This window comes from Strigops habroptila, chromosome 13, assembly GCF_004027225.2.
Source record: "Strigops habroptila isolate Jane chromosome 13, bStrHab1.2.pri, whole genome shotgun sequence".
NCBI lineage: Eukaryota > Metazoa > Chordata > Aves > Psittaciformes > Psittacidae > Strigops > Strigops habroptila.
Window position 1 is genome coordinate 11789766 of NC_044289.2, and position 16064 is coordinate 11805829.

A 16064-nucleotide genomic window follows, 5' to 3' on the forward strand; every position below is an offset into this window, starting at 1 on the left:
AGACAGAAATGAAGTTGGGTGCAAGTACAGACATGAGAAAGGAATGAGAAAGAGACTCTGGAGGATGGTCCCCTCCCTTTCAACCATCTCCCAGCAGAAACCCCTGTAAGACATATCAAAGGCCCATTGAACCCAACAAAGAACAGTAGGAAGGTTGGTACCAACATGACCTAGTAAAGCCCCTGTTATGAGATCCCAGCTCAGAGCCTGCAAATGCCAAGGGGTTTTTCTTACCTGGCACCACCATAAGATGGTATGAGCACAGCAGGTCCAGCACAAGCTATGGATGCTCTTGGCTCCCACTGACACAGGCTGAGGGAGCAGAGGGTTAGCAAATCCTACCCTGGAACAGACCGAGGTTCCTCCACTTCCCCTTCCAGTTCTCCCACTGGGCAGTCACCCTTGATCTTCTAACTGCCTGTAGGAGAGAATTTCACAAGTGGCAGGAGTTAACCAGGGGGGGAGGGAACATGAAGTCCATTGGATGCAGCTGAGTTTCTCACAGGGCTGCTGATGGGTTCAACCCATTTAGCCATGACTTTCAAGAAGTAGGCAAGGTCCTGAGGGCACTACTGGGCTTTACTGCTCCTGACCAACCTCCCCTGCACCCACAACCCACCATGTCAGCCTCACCACAGCCTGTCTGTGCTGCACTGCAGCAGTGCTGGTCTCCAGCCACTGCCTGGACCTGACCTGCTGGCTGGCATCCTGGCTTGATCTCAGACCTTGCCTGGCGACCTGAGCTCTAGGTGGACCTTGCCACAGTGGCCCTGCCATCTGCCTTCCTCGGTTCCCTGTCCTGGGGTAGCACCTGGCCCCTGTTGTGCCCCAGCAGGCAGGAATTCCACTAACACCATACAGAGACTGAAGAATGTGGGAAGAGACAGATTTAATAACCCATTTACAGCCAATCCCCCGAAGCACAGCACTGCTGATCTTCCACTTCTTTACTAGTTTATCCTCTCCCTTGAGCCAAGGCCCATCAGGCCCTATCACCTCTCCACTGCACACCAGAATCCTTTCTCTCTTTCCCACAAGAAAACCTCACTCCTCTACTCCTCCTTTTAGTTGTTCTGTCCATGTCCAAGCAAGCAACATCAGGGCTGATCTGTTAGCACTGATGAAACTCTACAGGGTGAATTAGGAAAAGATGAAGACTGAGATAGATGGTAACTAAAAGCCCCTGATCTAAGTTGTTTGGTTTGGTTTTCAATTAAAGCCACACAATTATATTTGTACAATTATAAGACAAACCACCATTTCAAAGGCAGAAGACGACAGTAGCTCAGAGGAACACACACAGTACGACAGTGGGAATCAGCCTGTAACAATGGTGCCTACAGCAGGATGTTGTCAGGAGAACTGAAGGAACTAACCCAGCTGGACATCAGACTCCAACTAAAAGCCAAAATGAATTTGGCAGCCAACCTGTCTTGGTGCATCCTAATACCCACTAGGAACCTATCTGCATTCTTAGGCACTTAAACCCAATATTTATCCTTGATTCATCACTTGCGTCAAATGTTTCAGGGACAACTCCTTGTTTTGTGTGAGCTGTTGATGCTTTTTATGTATTTATTTAAACAGAACTTGGGACTGGAAATGCCTAGAAAAGGAAGAGAAATAACTAGATCCAGTGCTTAAGCTGGGTGATGCTCAAACTCACCTCTGTACAACGCTCTGTGATGTTGGCCAACACCCAACACCAGCGCCCTGGACCAGGGGCTTGGAAAGCAAGCATTTTACACGCAAACCTCCAACTCTGCTGCAGTCTCACACCTGCCCTCTCACAAACCACGGCAAATGATGATCTGCTCTTTGGAGAGAGGAGGGATACACTATGTGCAAGAGGCCATAGAGGAGCATGGAGAAAAAGTAGCTCCCAGCATAGATATGCTGTACAGCCCCATCAACACCTTATAAAGGACAGCCTGGTCAACATATGCGTTTATTTTAATCTCAAAACTGGCTTAAATAACTGTACTTTAAACAATATTAATATGTTTATTGGCTTTGTGGCTTCTCAGATTGTTAAGTATTCCTGAAATCTGCACTGGTATATGCTGGGAGTCACCCATTTGGAAAGCTAAAGCTTGACAGAAAAGGACTCGGGGGTCCTGGTGGACACCCCATTGAATATAAGCCAGTAAAAAGGTGAATAGTGTCCCGGGCTCCCTTAGAAGTGTCACAGTGCATAGAGGGATCCTTCCGTCTGCCCAGCACTGGTGAGGCCATCCCTGGAATGCTGTGTGGAGCATCCTCTCCATAGCCTGGGCTGTATGTCCTGTGTCCTGCTAGGCTGGACTTACACCGTCCACACTACAGCACCCTTTCAAGGACTGCAACGGTGTCATCTTCAGGCTCCAGGTCAGCACGTGTTCAAGAAACATCAGAAGGAACATGGTCAAGCGTCCACCCTAGAAGGGGTTTCCAAGCTCTGTGTGTGTCCCAGAGAGGATCCCTTGGGAAAGCCAGGGATGAACAGCTCCATCCCCTGTCTCTGCTGGACCCCGCTGGGGCAGCGCTTCACCCCACACACCCCCAAACCGGGACCAGTGCCGCCGCACCAGCACAGAACTTGTCCAGCGGAGCTAAGCACCTGCGTTTCTTTCTCTCTAGTGTTCGGTGAGATACCGCCACAGCTGGGCGTAGCGGCTTGACAAAACACACTTGGCTGCACGTAAACGTTACACTCCTGAAACGACCGGTCACAGCGGGGCCGCCGGCCCCCGCGGGGCGCAGGGCACGGGCAGGGCACGGGCAGGGCACGGACCGCCCCGCTCCCGCCGCCAGGTCGCCGCCCCCATCCCGGCCCCCGCTGCGGCCCGGCCGGCACCGTCCCCCCGCCGCCCCGCTCGGCCCGGGCCGCGCCGCCCGCCCGCCCGCGGTGCCTCCCGGTGAACGGCGGCCATGGCGGAGCGTCCCTCCCCCGCCGGGCCCGGGGCCGCCCCGCTGCGGGGGGCGGCGCGGAGCGGGCCCGGCCCCGCCGCCCCGGGCCCCAGCCCCCGCTCACCCAGCCCGGGCCCCGCCTGTGGGGAAGATCCAAGGCGGCGAGGCCGGGCGGGGAAGGCGCCTCGCTCCTTACCTCCGCGGCGGGGCCCCGGCAGGCCGCTGACTCCCAGCCGCAGCCGGGGCTGCCCGGCGCGGTGTGCGCTGCGCAGAGCCGCGTTCGGGCGCGCCCGCACCGCACGGCCCGGCCCGGTGCTGGCGGGGGCTGCGAGCGGGGCCGCACCGGGCGGGCGTGCGGGCCGGGGGGGGCGGCGGCGGGGTTGGGGGGGGGGGAAAGCCGGCGGCGGGAGGGGCCGTGCGGGAGCGCGCGCGGGTGCGCGGGTAGGGGGCGGCAGCCGGGCCGGTTGGAACGCATGCACTTAATGAGCGCGTCGCCATGGCAACCCGCGCATTCCGCCACGCCGCAGTGCCGGGGCCTAATCCCGCCCCAGGATTTCGGGGAGACGGGGAAGGGATGGGGAAAGGGGGGTGTCGCCATGGCAACGCCCGGACAGCGGAGACACAGCCCCCCCCCCCTAGTCCCAGGGCACCCCCTGCTCTCTGCCCGTTCCGGGCAGGGGGGGCGCTGGGGTCCTGGGGAGGGATGTTGGCCCCAGCGGCTCCACCCGCACCGTGTGCGGCGCTGGGAGGAGGATGGAACGCGGGGCTCCGCTGGTTTTCTCTCCTGGGTTAGACGGGACAAGCTTGAAAGGCAGAAGCTGCTTGAGTGACTTGGAAAGACACTAACAGTGACCTGACCCCCTCTGGGGAGCAGCCGGACTCCATCGCTGGGGTCGTGTGTGCTCTCCCCAGCAGCCGAGACCCCTCAGTGCCCCAGAACTTGCCTGAGGTAGGTATGGGCTGCCCCAAGCCTCTCCTCTGCAGCACTCATACCCCAGGCCTGAAGAATGGCTGGAGAACATTAACACGGAAATCCCCAGATCACTGGGAAGCAAAAGGATCCCTCAAACTTGTTCTCTGGAGGAAGTGCAGGACTTGCTTGTGCACAGGGCAACAGTAGTGCTTCCTAAGTGCGGAAAGTGGTCAAAACCCAGGGCGGCATACCTGCACACCCATTAGTATTTTACTGCCACACAAGTGTGCGTTTCAGACATCTATTGCCTGTCCTGCTTATCCACAGAAGGTGGGAGTGGAAGGAACCAACACTAGAAGCACAAGGACCAAAAAACACACAAGAAGCTGCCAAGAACAGCACTTGATGTGTGTTGGACTGGCCAAGGAGAGGCAAGAGCCTCTCAACTCTGAACAGCTCACACCGCAGCAAGCTCCAGCTGTGCCGAACCCAGGGCATGGAGGGTTCTCACTTGCTTTGGGGAAGAGCAGGAACAAGCTCTTTGCTTCTAGCATGAATATCTGTCAGGTTTTTATCACCTTGAGTTTTGTGGTGTTGAATGTTTAATACATTGAAAAAGGCGAAGCCAAAGACTGATGAAGCAATTACATCCTGAAAATCAGGAAGTAACAGGCATTTCCTTTGCTGCCATTGCTTTCTTCCTCCTTTTCAAATATAGCTTCAGTGGCACAGGATAGAAAAACGTCTTCTCATATAAAGCCCTTTCTTCTGCAGTGGGATCAGGAATCAGGAGCGGAGTGGAACTCAAACACTTGAAAAGCGTCCCAGCATTCATGTTTTCCCATCGTTTTCCTGTTCCTGGCTATGCTTGCCATGAAAAAAATCATGCATTCAGAATGATAAATTCCCGGGAAAGATACTTGAGGCAAAAAGAGAGGAGACATCCCAGGCTTCCCAGTGCGCTCGCTGGATGGTGTAATACCAGAGTATTTCTCCCTCTTGTGCCTCAACTTCCATTTCCACGACCTCTCTTATAAAACATCTTAACTTATACATACAAACTGCAGGATTGGGAGCAGCCACGCAGAAAAGAGATCTGGGTTGATGGCAATTTGAACAGGAGTCAAGGGCCAGCCATGTCCTGGGTGCACCAGCACAGCACCACAAGCAGGTGGAGGGAGGTGACTGTCCCACTCTGCACGGCACTGGTGCGACCCCACCTCCTGTGCGCAGCTTTGGGCTCCTCAGTAGAAGGAGGACATCAGGCTACTGGAGTGTGTCAAGAGGTGACCAAGATGGTGAAAGGTCTTGAGGGCAAGACTTAGGAGGAGCAGCTGAGGTCACTTGGCTTACTCAGGTTGGACCCTGGTGTTACCTGCAGAGCTTTCCCTTTGCTATTTTCAGTGCTTTGGACTGAAATCACTTGCCCAAAGGCAAAACATTGCTGCAAAACTTAAGGCTTTGCTTTTAAAATGTAAATTGAATTAGACCACCCTGAAAGAAGTCACTTTCTGTAAACAAGAGGATGTAGCTGTTGAGTCAGAGAATAACCCAGAATCATGTCTAAAACTTGACTATTAGTACAACCTGTTGTGAATTACATCCTAAGACATGCATTAGCTGTAGACATCTTCCTGTTGCTGCTACTTTTTCTGCGGTATGGATCACACCAGCTGCTGTGATTCATTCCTTCCTGCATAGGAGCACGGCCACGTTCATCCAACCAACTTAGACACATTATTGACAGATGTTGCCAAAAGGGTACAAGTTTATGAGCCACCTCAGAGCAGTTTATTTAAATTCTTTATTGGATTATGAAACAACTGAAACTTCCCCTCGACATGTACATACACATTTAGCAAAAATAATAATGCAGGAAGAAGCTTTGATAGTTGAGATCCCACATTCTGCTATTTGCTTCTTTCCACCCAACCACAAAACAAAATGTGGGGGGAAAGGGCTGATCACAATGTTAACAGATACCATTATGACCCCAAGAAGAGAGAAAGTTCTTGAACTGTTAATAGCTGCCACTATGCAAAGCAATATCTGTTTTAATTTTGCTTCTCACCTTTTAAAGTAATGCATTCTTATTCATGTTGAATAGACATTACAAAGCACTCAAGAAACACAACCAGGATCTGCTAATCCCATTGCAGGAACTTTTATCTTCTACTCAACATTTGAACTATGCATCTTTCAAATGATCGCAGCATTTTGCATCATCTCTCAAGGACATTCCAAATGTCCATTCAGCTTAATAGTTCAGGATTTCTAAGCTCCTGAGCTGAATTCCCAGCTTTTGCTCTTTATGTCATTGGTCTATGGATGCAATGTGGATGTTCCAATGCCAACGTGAACTAGATTGAAGTAGGAATTGGGAACAGTTCAAGTTAGTCCATGTGTGAGTAATAAACCCAGCAGCCATGTTTTAAATGCCCCTCCCCATGGCTCATGCAATGAGAATTACAATCTTGTTTGGGATGGGATCATCTCCCAGTTGCGAATTAACTCTGAAACTGCAAAATTTAGAGTTGGAAATGCTATAGTAGGAAAAAGGAGTGTCATCTAGTCCAGCCACTTGCAGTTTAAGCACAGTAATATTGCTGGGTGAGATACTTGCTTTAGTGTACATCAACCACAAAAACCGTGCTCTCCCTTACAGTGAGCCACTGCACTGTACCTGCTTTCTTAGTGATGTAAACAGCCATTTCAAAGGGCATGTTTGGTGATAGCACATTGTAAATCCTCTTGTGCCTACCTGTAAAGGCTAAGGTGAGCCTTGCAGGGCCTTCGCATCCAAATGGAAGTGAGCACCTCTATTCTCTGCCCCTTCCACTGCCTTTGGGGACAACCAGATTACCTTCCTTGCCAGCTAGATGTTCACCATCATCACCAAACCCTACAGCACTACCTCATTTCATGCTTCAGAGCTGAAATCGGTCACCTACCTACATCAGGAATAATCCTATTTTGCAGCTTGCTTCCTCACCAGCCCTGGGCGCATCAGGGATTTGTTCTCTTCTCCCTCAAAGCACTGAGCTGGAAGCAAAAGCCTGGAAGAAAACACCCTTTTGAGCAGGGAAAAAGAACTCTCTTTTTTGACCTGACACAGGCAGTCAAGGAGATGAAGTTCAAAGCACACAAATGATAGGTCACCCAGAAATGCCAAGCAAGAATGAATTTGGTTTAGTACCAGTACAAGGGGCACAGATTTTGGATTCACATCTAAGGTGTTGGGTAGCTTCATGAAGAGCACTCTGACTCACCACCTATGTGGAACAGAAACACATTCCTACTATCTGCCAGAGTTTGAGTGAGACACAGTAAAGCAGAAAAGGGATTTCACCATCTGACCTTCAAGCAGGAATGTTCTATCAGAGGAATCACGAATTCTAATCAGACACCAAAATACAGGAAAAATAGGTATTTTTCAAAGATACGAAAAGGGTAAGAACAGCCTCCAAATACAGCCTCAGATCCTAAGCCTCCCCTTTAACAGCAGTGTTGATTTCTCCTTCACAATTTGCTACAGAACATGAACATTTTAAGTCAATCCTGCACTCCACATCTGATGAGAAGGCATATTTCTATTTAGCCTTTTTAAGAACAAATTTTCATTGGCTATACCAAATGCAGAAAACAGTCAGGATGCCCAATACTTCAGCACACCCTGAAAAGATGGCTCCACAGCTCCACACTTTGTAACCAAACTGGGATGGGACCAATGCCAGACGGTTTTGCCATCAACTATTGCTACTACTGCAGACCAAAGCAAAGCACATGCTGTAACACACAGCAAGCATGTGAGTCTGTAGTCTTCTACTCTTCTATGAAGACGTTTATCCAAACCACACTTCCGTAACACATACAAGAGATCTCAGGCATAACCATACTTGTGATCACACACACCAGACCCAGACTTCCACTCCTACAAAAAGTGGTGCTGACAGAACGAGAGGCATTATGGTGTGTGGGGGTTTTACTGGTTGTCACAAGCCTTGCACTTAACTGCACTGAGTCAGTACCTGGCGCTACTGAAATCCTACCAGCTTTCCAGAGGAAGCAAATCCACAACGGTGCAAGCCACACTAGGGAATTCCTTCGCACAGCACAGGGCTGTTTCTCTCACACAGCAACCAAGGGAGACATCGTATATGGCTCCAGTAAAAGAAATCCTTGGTATTTAAAGGAGGTACAGGCAAGTTGCTTAAATCCAATCTAGGGCCTCTCTGTAATTCATGAATAAAGATGACTCCAGATATAATTATTGTCATAACAACTTCATTTCAGAAAGCTAAGAATATAGTTGGGACAATCCACTGTTCTGCATCCTTACCCAAGACTGGGGTGCTACCAGCCAAGGCCTTCTCATGCTGGCACTGGAAGTCAGGTTTAGAAACAAGCCATTACCAACATCTATGAGCATGTGCAAAAAGTAGTTGTTACCATCATGTTTTTATTACCACAAAGACATACAGTGATACTGAGAACAGAGCATGTATCCTTTTTAATCTGCTGAGCTCAATTCTTGTTCTGAGTGCAACACGTACTGTAGTGATGACCCCTGGAAGCAAATCAAAGAGGAGCAGCTCTCCATGGAGTCTGACATAAATAAAATCAAGGGACATAATGCTTTTGCGACAAGTTTAAGGGAGGTCAATATTTCCACAGGTGTAGCTTAGGGCTGTAAACCTGTATTAAACTATTCTTGCAGTCTGACTTGTGCAAAGTTCCCAGTACTCCTCCACACCTGAAATCCAACGCAGAGGAGGCATTACCTGCACTGATCAGAACTGCAGCATTTATTTCTTCTAGTCATTATGCTAAAACACACCTTAACTAAACCAGCTTCAGTTAAAAAAAGAAGAACCACTTATCACAAATTAACCCAGGAGTCACCTCATTCCAGGTGCAGGCACTTCAGCAGTAATACCCTGTGGATTTAGTCATGCCAGAAATACCTGCAAGACTCCATAGTTGTAGGAGCAATCACAGGGAAGCTTGGCTCAAGGTTTCCATGTGTGGGATAGAAACAGCATGGAAAACTAATCACAGCCATTCAGATTGCATCACGAATGTGAGATTATCAGGCAAAACTAAGTTTGCTTATCCTGGGATCCCTCCTCATGCTACCACAGCTACTTACACACAGCAGGCAAAGGCTCCAGCTTTCTAGATATGATCAGGAAAAGGTTAAGAAACTGAGAATGAATTTTCAAGAGAACTCTTTGCATTGTGAAGCAATTCCAGGACAGAAAAAGCTGGCAGAGTCGCATTTGAACACGCATTCGATGTGCTCCTTGTGCCTGATGCAATTCAGCTGCACAGAGGTGCAAAATTCTGAGCAGTCAGAGGCGCTGCTTCCACATCCAGTCACACTCCAAGGAAGGACAATGCGTTAGGCCAGAGGGTGCTTGGCTGGCTAGCTGGTCTCAAGCACAAAACCAATCTCCAGAGCTCCCAAGTCTCTTACTAAAACAAAGAAGTTACTCCAGCAAAAGAGGTAAGTAGGATAAACTGTGATTTCCCCAGCATGAGGCAGAAAAAGAATCCCATTACACTGCAATAAACACAAGAGTTCGAGTCACCAATTTAATTTTATACAAGTCAAACTACACGTTGTATAAAGAGTACAAGGCAGTTCTAATGTTTACTATTGCATGTTACAAAAATCAATTTAGCTAGAAAGGGGAATTTTTTGGACGAGTCCTATTCCACAATTTAAGTGAGTTGGCAACTGTGGTTTAGCAAAGCCTTTGTTAAGACTAGAACTCTAGCTCAAAGATTACATTTCCCATAAAAGTTCAGACTTACACACAATAGGATTATAGTTCTCCTAGTCTGAAGCAAAAACGTTAACATAAATGAGTCAAAAAGGAGGGAAGACAGTGTTATTTTACCTAGTTTTCATATCCAATAGGTATTTAGAGGCTGACAAACCATACAACATACTAGTGACTTGGACCACATCCAAGGGACACGAGTGTCTGACAGCGGAGTGACACTGACACTCAAGCAAAAACATGTCAGAAAGCTTTCCTTCTTTCAAGTTAGAAACACAGGGGGGTTCAGCAATACTGTATGATACAGGTTCCAGAGTACCTTTATTACCTTTAATACAGTCACAGTATTGGGGGGGCAGCGGGGGAAGGGGGAATGTTCTTTTGGCAAGTTAAGATACAACAAACACGCTCCAACTTGGGTTTATTGCTCATCTAAAACTCTTCCCAGTTTTGTTACCGGTTTATGTAGTTTGCAGCCTGCTTCCACAACTTAAGCTGAAACACAATCCTCTGAGCTGGCCAGCAAGGCAATCCTGCCCTTGGCAGCAAGCTGGAACCTCTAAGCTAATGATACCCATAGTTCTAAGACCATGAAGCAAAAAAAAAAAATAGGAAAAAATAAAGATACTTTCAAAAAAAGCCCAGATTTAAGCCTGTTTATATTCAGTTTATTTTTTTTTTTTTTTATAAAAAACCACTTTGTATTTAAGAGTAGTTAAGTTACTCCTGTGGAAATGCTATAAAATCAAAGTTTTAGCTGAATTCCTACAAAAGGGGGAGGTTTAGTGCTTTATACCACCATCCGAGCTCTTTATTTTCCAATTTGGGATACGAATTAAACCTTTATGCCTCAACTTAGTTCTTAGGCCATTTGCTCCTGCAAGAGAACAAAAAAAAAACCCCCAACTTCTGAAGTACTAACGTAACACTAATGGCCTGACAAGTAGGAAAATGTTCCGTAATAGTGTGCAATGTAAGAGGAGAGTTCTAGTCTTAATCTCTTGAACTAGATCTTGATCGTGAGCGAGATTTTGAACGAGATCTGGAGCGGGACCTCGATGCAGCTCTTTTGGGTGGTGACTCTGAACGAGCCTTGGCTGATGGCTGCTGCTGCGGAGAATTGGAACGAGACCTACTCCTTGACCTGGACTTAGACTTAGCATCTCCTTTACCATTTTCTTTGGGAGATCGAGACCTGGACCTGGATCTGGATCGAGACTTCTCAGACTTCTCCTTGGATCTGCTGTGAGAGCGTGAGCCCCTGTCAGACTTGGGTTTTGATTTGCTCTTTGATCTAGACTTCCTGCTTTTAGATCTGGAACGTGAGCGGTCTTTGCTTCGTGACCTGGATTTAGAGCTTTCAAAAAGAGACAAAGTTTATTCTGCATGAACTGAAGTGTACTTACAGCAGTTGGCAATATCTACCAATGAATAAGCAGCAATTCCTGTACTAACAGAAAACAAGGGATCCACTCACCGCGAACGGCTTTTGGAGACACTACGGGACCTGCTGCGGCTGCTCCTACTTCTACGACTTCTGCTTCTAGACCGTCGCCTAGATCGTGACCTAGAAACATGGAGCATGTAATTTACCCCTTATTCCTTGCCTGGTGTGCTCTGCTATCTAACAGAGGAAAGCTGCTCAAGAACTTCTAAACAAGTATGGCCACATCGAGATGTACTTGGACCTGTCAATTAATTGCATCTGATGCTTCACATGTGAAAAAATCCCAAACCTGGCTTTGTTGTATCATGTAAAACAATTCCTTCTACATACTCAGACATCATCCTCTTCCAGCTGATTTGCTGAAGGCAACCATTGCCAGTAGGGCTACCCAGACCCATTTTTAGCCCAAATAACTTGATGCAGAGACTGCCTTGTCCCAAAAGTTACCTTGACCTGCTGCCAGAGTATGACCGCCTATGGCTTGACCGTGGCTTGTCTTCAACCAGCCTGATCTTCCTTCCGTTTATCTCTGTGCCATCCAGTTTGTCCAGGGCACGCTTCATGTCCGAGTAGGATCGGAACTCAATCACTCCTTCATTTGTACGCTCTTTGTGAGCATCTGCATAGGTTACCTCACCAGCTTGCCTCATGAAATCCTGCAAGGAGCAGATGAAGAGTTGCATAATCATTCCCCACACTTGCGCTTCACAAGGACACGAGCTTAAGACAAGTCTGAGCAAACACAGAAGCATTAATTGCGCGTAAACATTCATGCACCAATATCTCAATTGCTTCCCCCTAAATCAAAAGGAACAGCAATTTTAAAGGAAGCCATCGCTTCCTGCTAGTCACAACAAGCTCCATGGTGGAACGTTCATACATACTTTCAAATCCTGCCAACTACAGCGACTGGAAAGGTTTTCAACAATCAGTCTGTACTCTGTACGAACAGGCGGTCCGTATTTATCTCTTCCAGATTGTCTCCGACTGCTATATCCGCCACCACCCCCACCTTTATTGTACAAAGAAATAAAGTTAGATAGTCTCCTAGCACGAAGAAAGCTAAATGTTCTGAAAAAGTTAGTTAAACAGTTATATTTACTGGAGTAGGACTTTATTTCTCTAAGCCTCCAATAAACTTTGCAATTTTGCCATGATCTATATTAATGGCAAATCAAACAGACTAAAATCCTACAAGTCTGTGCTCCTAAGATCTGTTAGAGAGTGACTGCTCCTTATTAGATTCACCTTGCTAAGTTTTATTTTACAGAACATTGTAAAATATAAAACTTAACTGATTACATGCATTTCTACAATTTACAAAAACGTTTACTAGTTACACTAAGTACTTACATCACAGCATGAGGTTTTTGGTGGTGGTTTGGCCACAAAACACGCAAGGTAACAGTCACCTAGTTCAGTTTAACCAGTTTTGTCTAACCCTTGGAATCCTCACCATCACCCTGCGTCTAATGGCAAAAGGCTGCTGTCGTCATGGCTTCCGGTAAGGTCAGCCAAAGGGTCATAGGGCAAGGGTCACACAATGTATGGAAAAGCCATGGCCAATCAGGAAAGGCAGTCATCTTAGCCTCAGTGGACACAGCCTCAGCCCCACTGGTCACTTTTAAATTGAAACATCAAGGACTTGTTAAAAGGTTTGAATTGAACATGCAACAATTTTAAACAACATAACATTTGATTCTTTGTTAAGACAGAAACCCGCCCCCCCCAACACCAAGCTTCTAGAGATTAACAAAAGATGAGCCTCAGTACTTTGAAGTTACAGTACGAGGCTGGTTCAGCTCCGTAAAGCTCAGCTCAAGAAGCTACACGAGTGAGCTGAACGTAGAACTATTCACAATAAATATCCCCCACTCAGCCCAACAGATTCCTGCTTGAAAACCTCCCCCCACCCCTTCTATATATTCAACTGAAACATTCACAGCTGAGTGCTTCCACCCCAATTATGCAACGGTATTTATTAATACCAGTGATGCGACATCACTGCTTGATTTAAATGCTCCCCAAGAACACCGAAGCTCTTAAATTAGCAGAGCATTCCGCTTCTAATTCACGAGAAACCCTTTCTAGAAGGCCACAACTTTGCAGCCAGAATTGCCCTCTAATCACCCGAAGTATTTACCCTATTAAGTTTCTTAGGGGATACCCAAGTGCACGGCTGGTGCCAGGAACAACGTCTGCGGCGCTAGGCCTGCACACAGCCTGCTCCCTGCCGTGCACCGGGTACCCCCCCCGCGCCGTGCTCCCCGAGACAGCCACCCCCCCCGGCTCCGCCCCAGCCCGCGGGACTCGGTCCCAACGCTCCTTGACCCCCGGCTCTGCCCTGCCACACCGAGCCGAGCCGCCTCCCCTCTCCTCCTGCCCCTCGCCCGCCATTAGCCTCACAACCACGCAGAAAGACGGGCCCGTACTCACTGCGACTACTGTAGCTGTACCCGTCCCTGTCGCGGCGGGGGCCGCGGGCGTGCTCCACGATCACGCGCTCCCCACACAGATCCTTGCCGTTCAGCTCATAAACGGCATCATCGGCGTCTCGGGAGTCCTCGAACTCCACGAAGCCGTAACTGCGGGAAGAACAACGGCGCCGTCAACCGCCCGCGGCTCCGCAGCCAGGACAATGGGAGCCGGCCCCGCCGCAGCGCCCCCGCTCCCCCCGCGCCGCCGCCATCTTGAGCCGGGCGCCACGCGGCAGCGGCCCACAACATGGGGGAGGCCGGCCGGCCGGCCCCGGGCCGGGGTGAAGCACAGCCCGCGGGGGGGGGCTCAGGCCGCGGGACGGCGCTCACCCGTTTTTGAGGTCGACCTCGAGCAGGCGGCCATAGCCGCTGAAAAAGCGCTGGATGTCCTTCTCCCGGACGTGGTAGCTCAGGCGGCCGATGTAGACGCGCGGCATGTCCGCGGCGGAGGGGGAAAGGGGAAGGAAAGGGAGAAGAAGGAGAAAGGGAGGGAAAGAGATAAGAGAGAGGCGGCGAGAGGGGCGCGGCGCTCAGCCCCGCACGCTGCACCGCCCGCGGCCCGCTCCGCACCACAATGACGCGCCTGCCGCCCGCCCGCGCTTTTATAGCGAGGGGCGGGGCCCGGCGCGGACGTCACTGCGCAGCCGGGAGGGGAAGGGGAGCGCGGCGTGGACGTCATCACGCTCCCGCGAGCGGGCGGTGGCGAGGGAAGGGAGGGTGAGGCGGGAGGTGTGGGTACGCGCATGTGCGGGCCCCGCTGTACGTGCGCTCGCGAGGGGAGCGTTTTACGCGGCGCAGGCGCGGGGCGAGGGCGGTTGCGCTGCTCGGCTCATGCGCGATGGCGCTGCCCGCGGTCCCGTCGCGGTTCCGGTCCGTCCGAGCAAACCAGCCCCGACTTCCTGATCTTTGTGTCCTGGTTTCCCTTTAATATGCGATCTGAATGAGGAATGTCCCAATATATTAATAAACCCACGTTTTCAATCTGCTGGATTTCACATTGTATCGATATTTCATAGTGTGAACTGTGATGTGTAGGTTTGGTGCGGGTTACACATGTAAGGACACGTTTACTGCAGCTCTAGGTCCGCAGCATAAGGAGCTGGAGCTGTTGGAGCGAGTCCACAGGGATGCTGTGAGGGCTGGATGGAGCCAGGTTGAGAGAGCTGGGCTGGGTCAGCCTGGAGAAGAGAAGGCTCGTGAAGGGGAGACCTTAGAGCAGCTCCAGTGCCTAAAGGGGCTCCAGGAAACCTGGAGAGGGGCTTTGGGCAAGGGCCTGTAGGGACAGGATAAGGGGAATGGCTTTAACCTGCCAGAGGGGAGACTGAAATGAGCTCTGAGGCAGAAGCTCTTCCCTGTGAGGGTGCTGAGACGCTGGCACAGGATGCCCAGAGAAGCTGTGGCTGCCCCATCCCTGGCAGTGTTCAAGGCCAGGTTGGACACAGGGGCTTGGAGCAACCTGCTCTAGTGGAAGGTGTCCCTGCCCATGGCAGGGGGTTGGAACTGGATGAGCTTTAAGGTCCCTTCCAACCCAAACCAGCCTGTGGAGTCTGTGATTTTTCCCAGATGCATGAAAAGCAGCTCGTGGTCACCTAATGCTTCAGTGCTGTGGGCATCAATGTCAGTAATGCAACCACCAAAGACACTACGATTGCCTTCAGATTAGCTCAGATGTTGTGCTGAGTTAATCTGTAACAAAGGAACTGCTGAGTTTAAGAAGTGGGGGAAATCTTGATTCTCACCTTTTTTCTCATTTAATTAAAGCTTGGTTCATATAGTACAACAGACAATGAGTGACCTCTTTCTTTTCTGTTATAGTAGACATTGCTTGGAAGATTTCTTGAGTTCACTGAGCGTTTTCTGTCTGCTTTAGAAAGATTTATGCAGGTAAAGTCACTAATTTACAGCCCTGCTCTTGTCTTCTCATACAATATCACCAGGAGATACTCGTGGGTAAATTTAACCATTAGCCAGGCTGTAGTGTTCAGCAGCTCTGTGTAGAGAATTCAAAAGGGGTTTTTTTAGTCCTGAGCAGCCTGACACAGAGATATGTTGTGCCTCGCCCTGAGCCTACTGAAATAGAAGCCATCCTGGAAGAGCTGGGTTGTCTCTCGCACTCATGGTCTTCAACTCTCAGCTATTCTGTTTAGAGGACAAGCAGCAGTGCTTTCTCTGGAACAGGTATGTGGGAACAGTGTTATAGCTATTTATTGCTAAAACGTAATAGTATCTCTGAGCCTCTCCCATGGACAGCAATACCATTGCACTAAGCTTTGTATACACAGAAATAAAGGATGGATTCTCCTACCAAAAATGTGCAATATGAAAAAAATCCATTCGTTTAAGTCATTTGTGTCTTCTTTGAGGTAATTGCAGGTTGCAGTGCCTGACCATAAAGGTCTTCTCCCCACTACAGTTGTATCCTGTTATTTTGCACTCCTGTTCTCATGAGAGGATAATGATTCACTGGCCTAAATTTTAAAAACCTTGGATATGAGCATTCATCTGAAATGTCTGTGCTGGCACCTACGGGGTAGGAGAGCTGCATGCTAAGA

At 49.3% G+C, this 16064-nt stretch overlaps 2 protein-coding genes and 1 long non-coding RNA gene across 10 annotated transcripts in view; 1 reads left to right on the forward strand and 2 right to left on the reverse strand.

The window, feature by feature from the left end:
• Positions 1-3256, reverse strand: part of L3MBTL1 (L3MBTL histone methyl-lysine binding protein 1) — a 26866-nt gene extending 23610 nt beyond the window's left edge. For 2 of the 7 annotated variants that reach the window (XM_030502981.1, XM_030502980.1), the window contains exon 1: positions 235-2756. The gene's annotated coding sequence lies outside the window, so the exon portion shown is untranslated. Of the gene's footprint in view, positions 1-234 lie in introns of all 7 variants that reach the window. The other 5 variants (XM_030502976.1, XM_030502977.1, XM_030502974.1 and 2 more) reach the window with 5 other exon arrangements.
• LOC115615149 overlaps positions 1-6885 on the forward strand; it is a 7848-nt gene extending 963 nt beyond the window's left edge. The window contains exon 2 of the long non-coding RNA XR_003993965.1: positions 5429-6885. This is a non-coding gene — a long non-coding RNA (uncharacterized LOC115615149). The remainder of the gene's footprint in view (positions 1-5428) is intronic.
• Positions 6886-9383: 2498 nt separating this feature from the next.
• On the reverse strand, positions 9384-14113 carry SRSF6 (serine and arginine rich splicing factor 6). 2 transcript variants are annotated; one of them, XR_003993964.1, is made up of 7 exons: positions 13843-14109; positions 13472-13620; positions 12389-12656; positions 11920-12047; positions 11483-11691; positions 11066-11155; positions 9387-10945 (listed from the first exon to the last, which is right to left on the reverse strand). XR_003993964.1 is itself a non-coding variant. In XM_030502982.1 (6 exons), the coding sequence occupies exons 1-6, from the start codon at positions 13947-13949 to the stop codon at positions 10582-10584; spliced, it is 1047 nt and encodes a 348-aa protein (XP_030358842.1). In that variant the 5' UTR covers positions 13950-14113; the 3' UTR covers positions 9384-10581. The 2 variants fall into 2 exon arrangements, 1 of the variants encoding a protein (XP_030358842.1); XM_030502982.1 differs by lacking the exon at positions 12389-12656 and having other exon boundaries at positions 9384-10945; positions 13843-14113.
• Between the last annotated feature and the right edge of the window lie 1951 nt (positions 14114-16064).

Coding starts and splice junctions, on each gene's coding strand:
- SRSF6 (XM_030502982.1), bottom strand. CDS start 13,949: ATGCCGCGCGTCTACATCGGCCGCCTGAGCTACCACGTCCGGGAGAAG. Junction 13,621..13,842: donor GAGGTCGACCTCAAAAACGG/GTGAGCGCCGTC, acceptor TTCTTCCCGCAG/TTACGGCTTCGTGGAGTTCG. Junction 11,692..11,919: donor GTAGTTGGCAGGATTTGAAA/GTATGTATGAAC, acceptor TGCTCCTTGCAG/GATTTCATGAGGCAAGCTGG.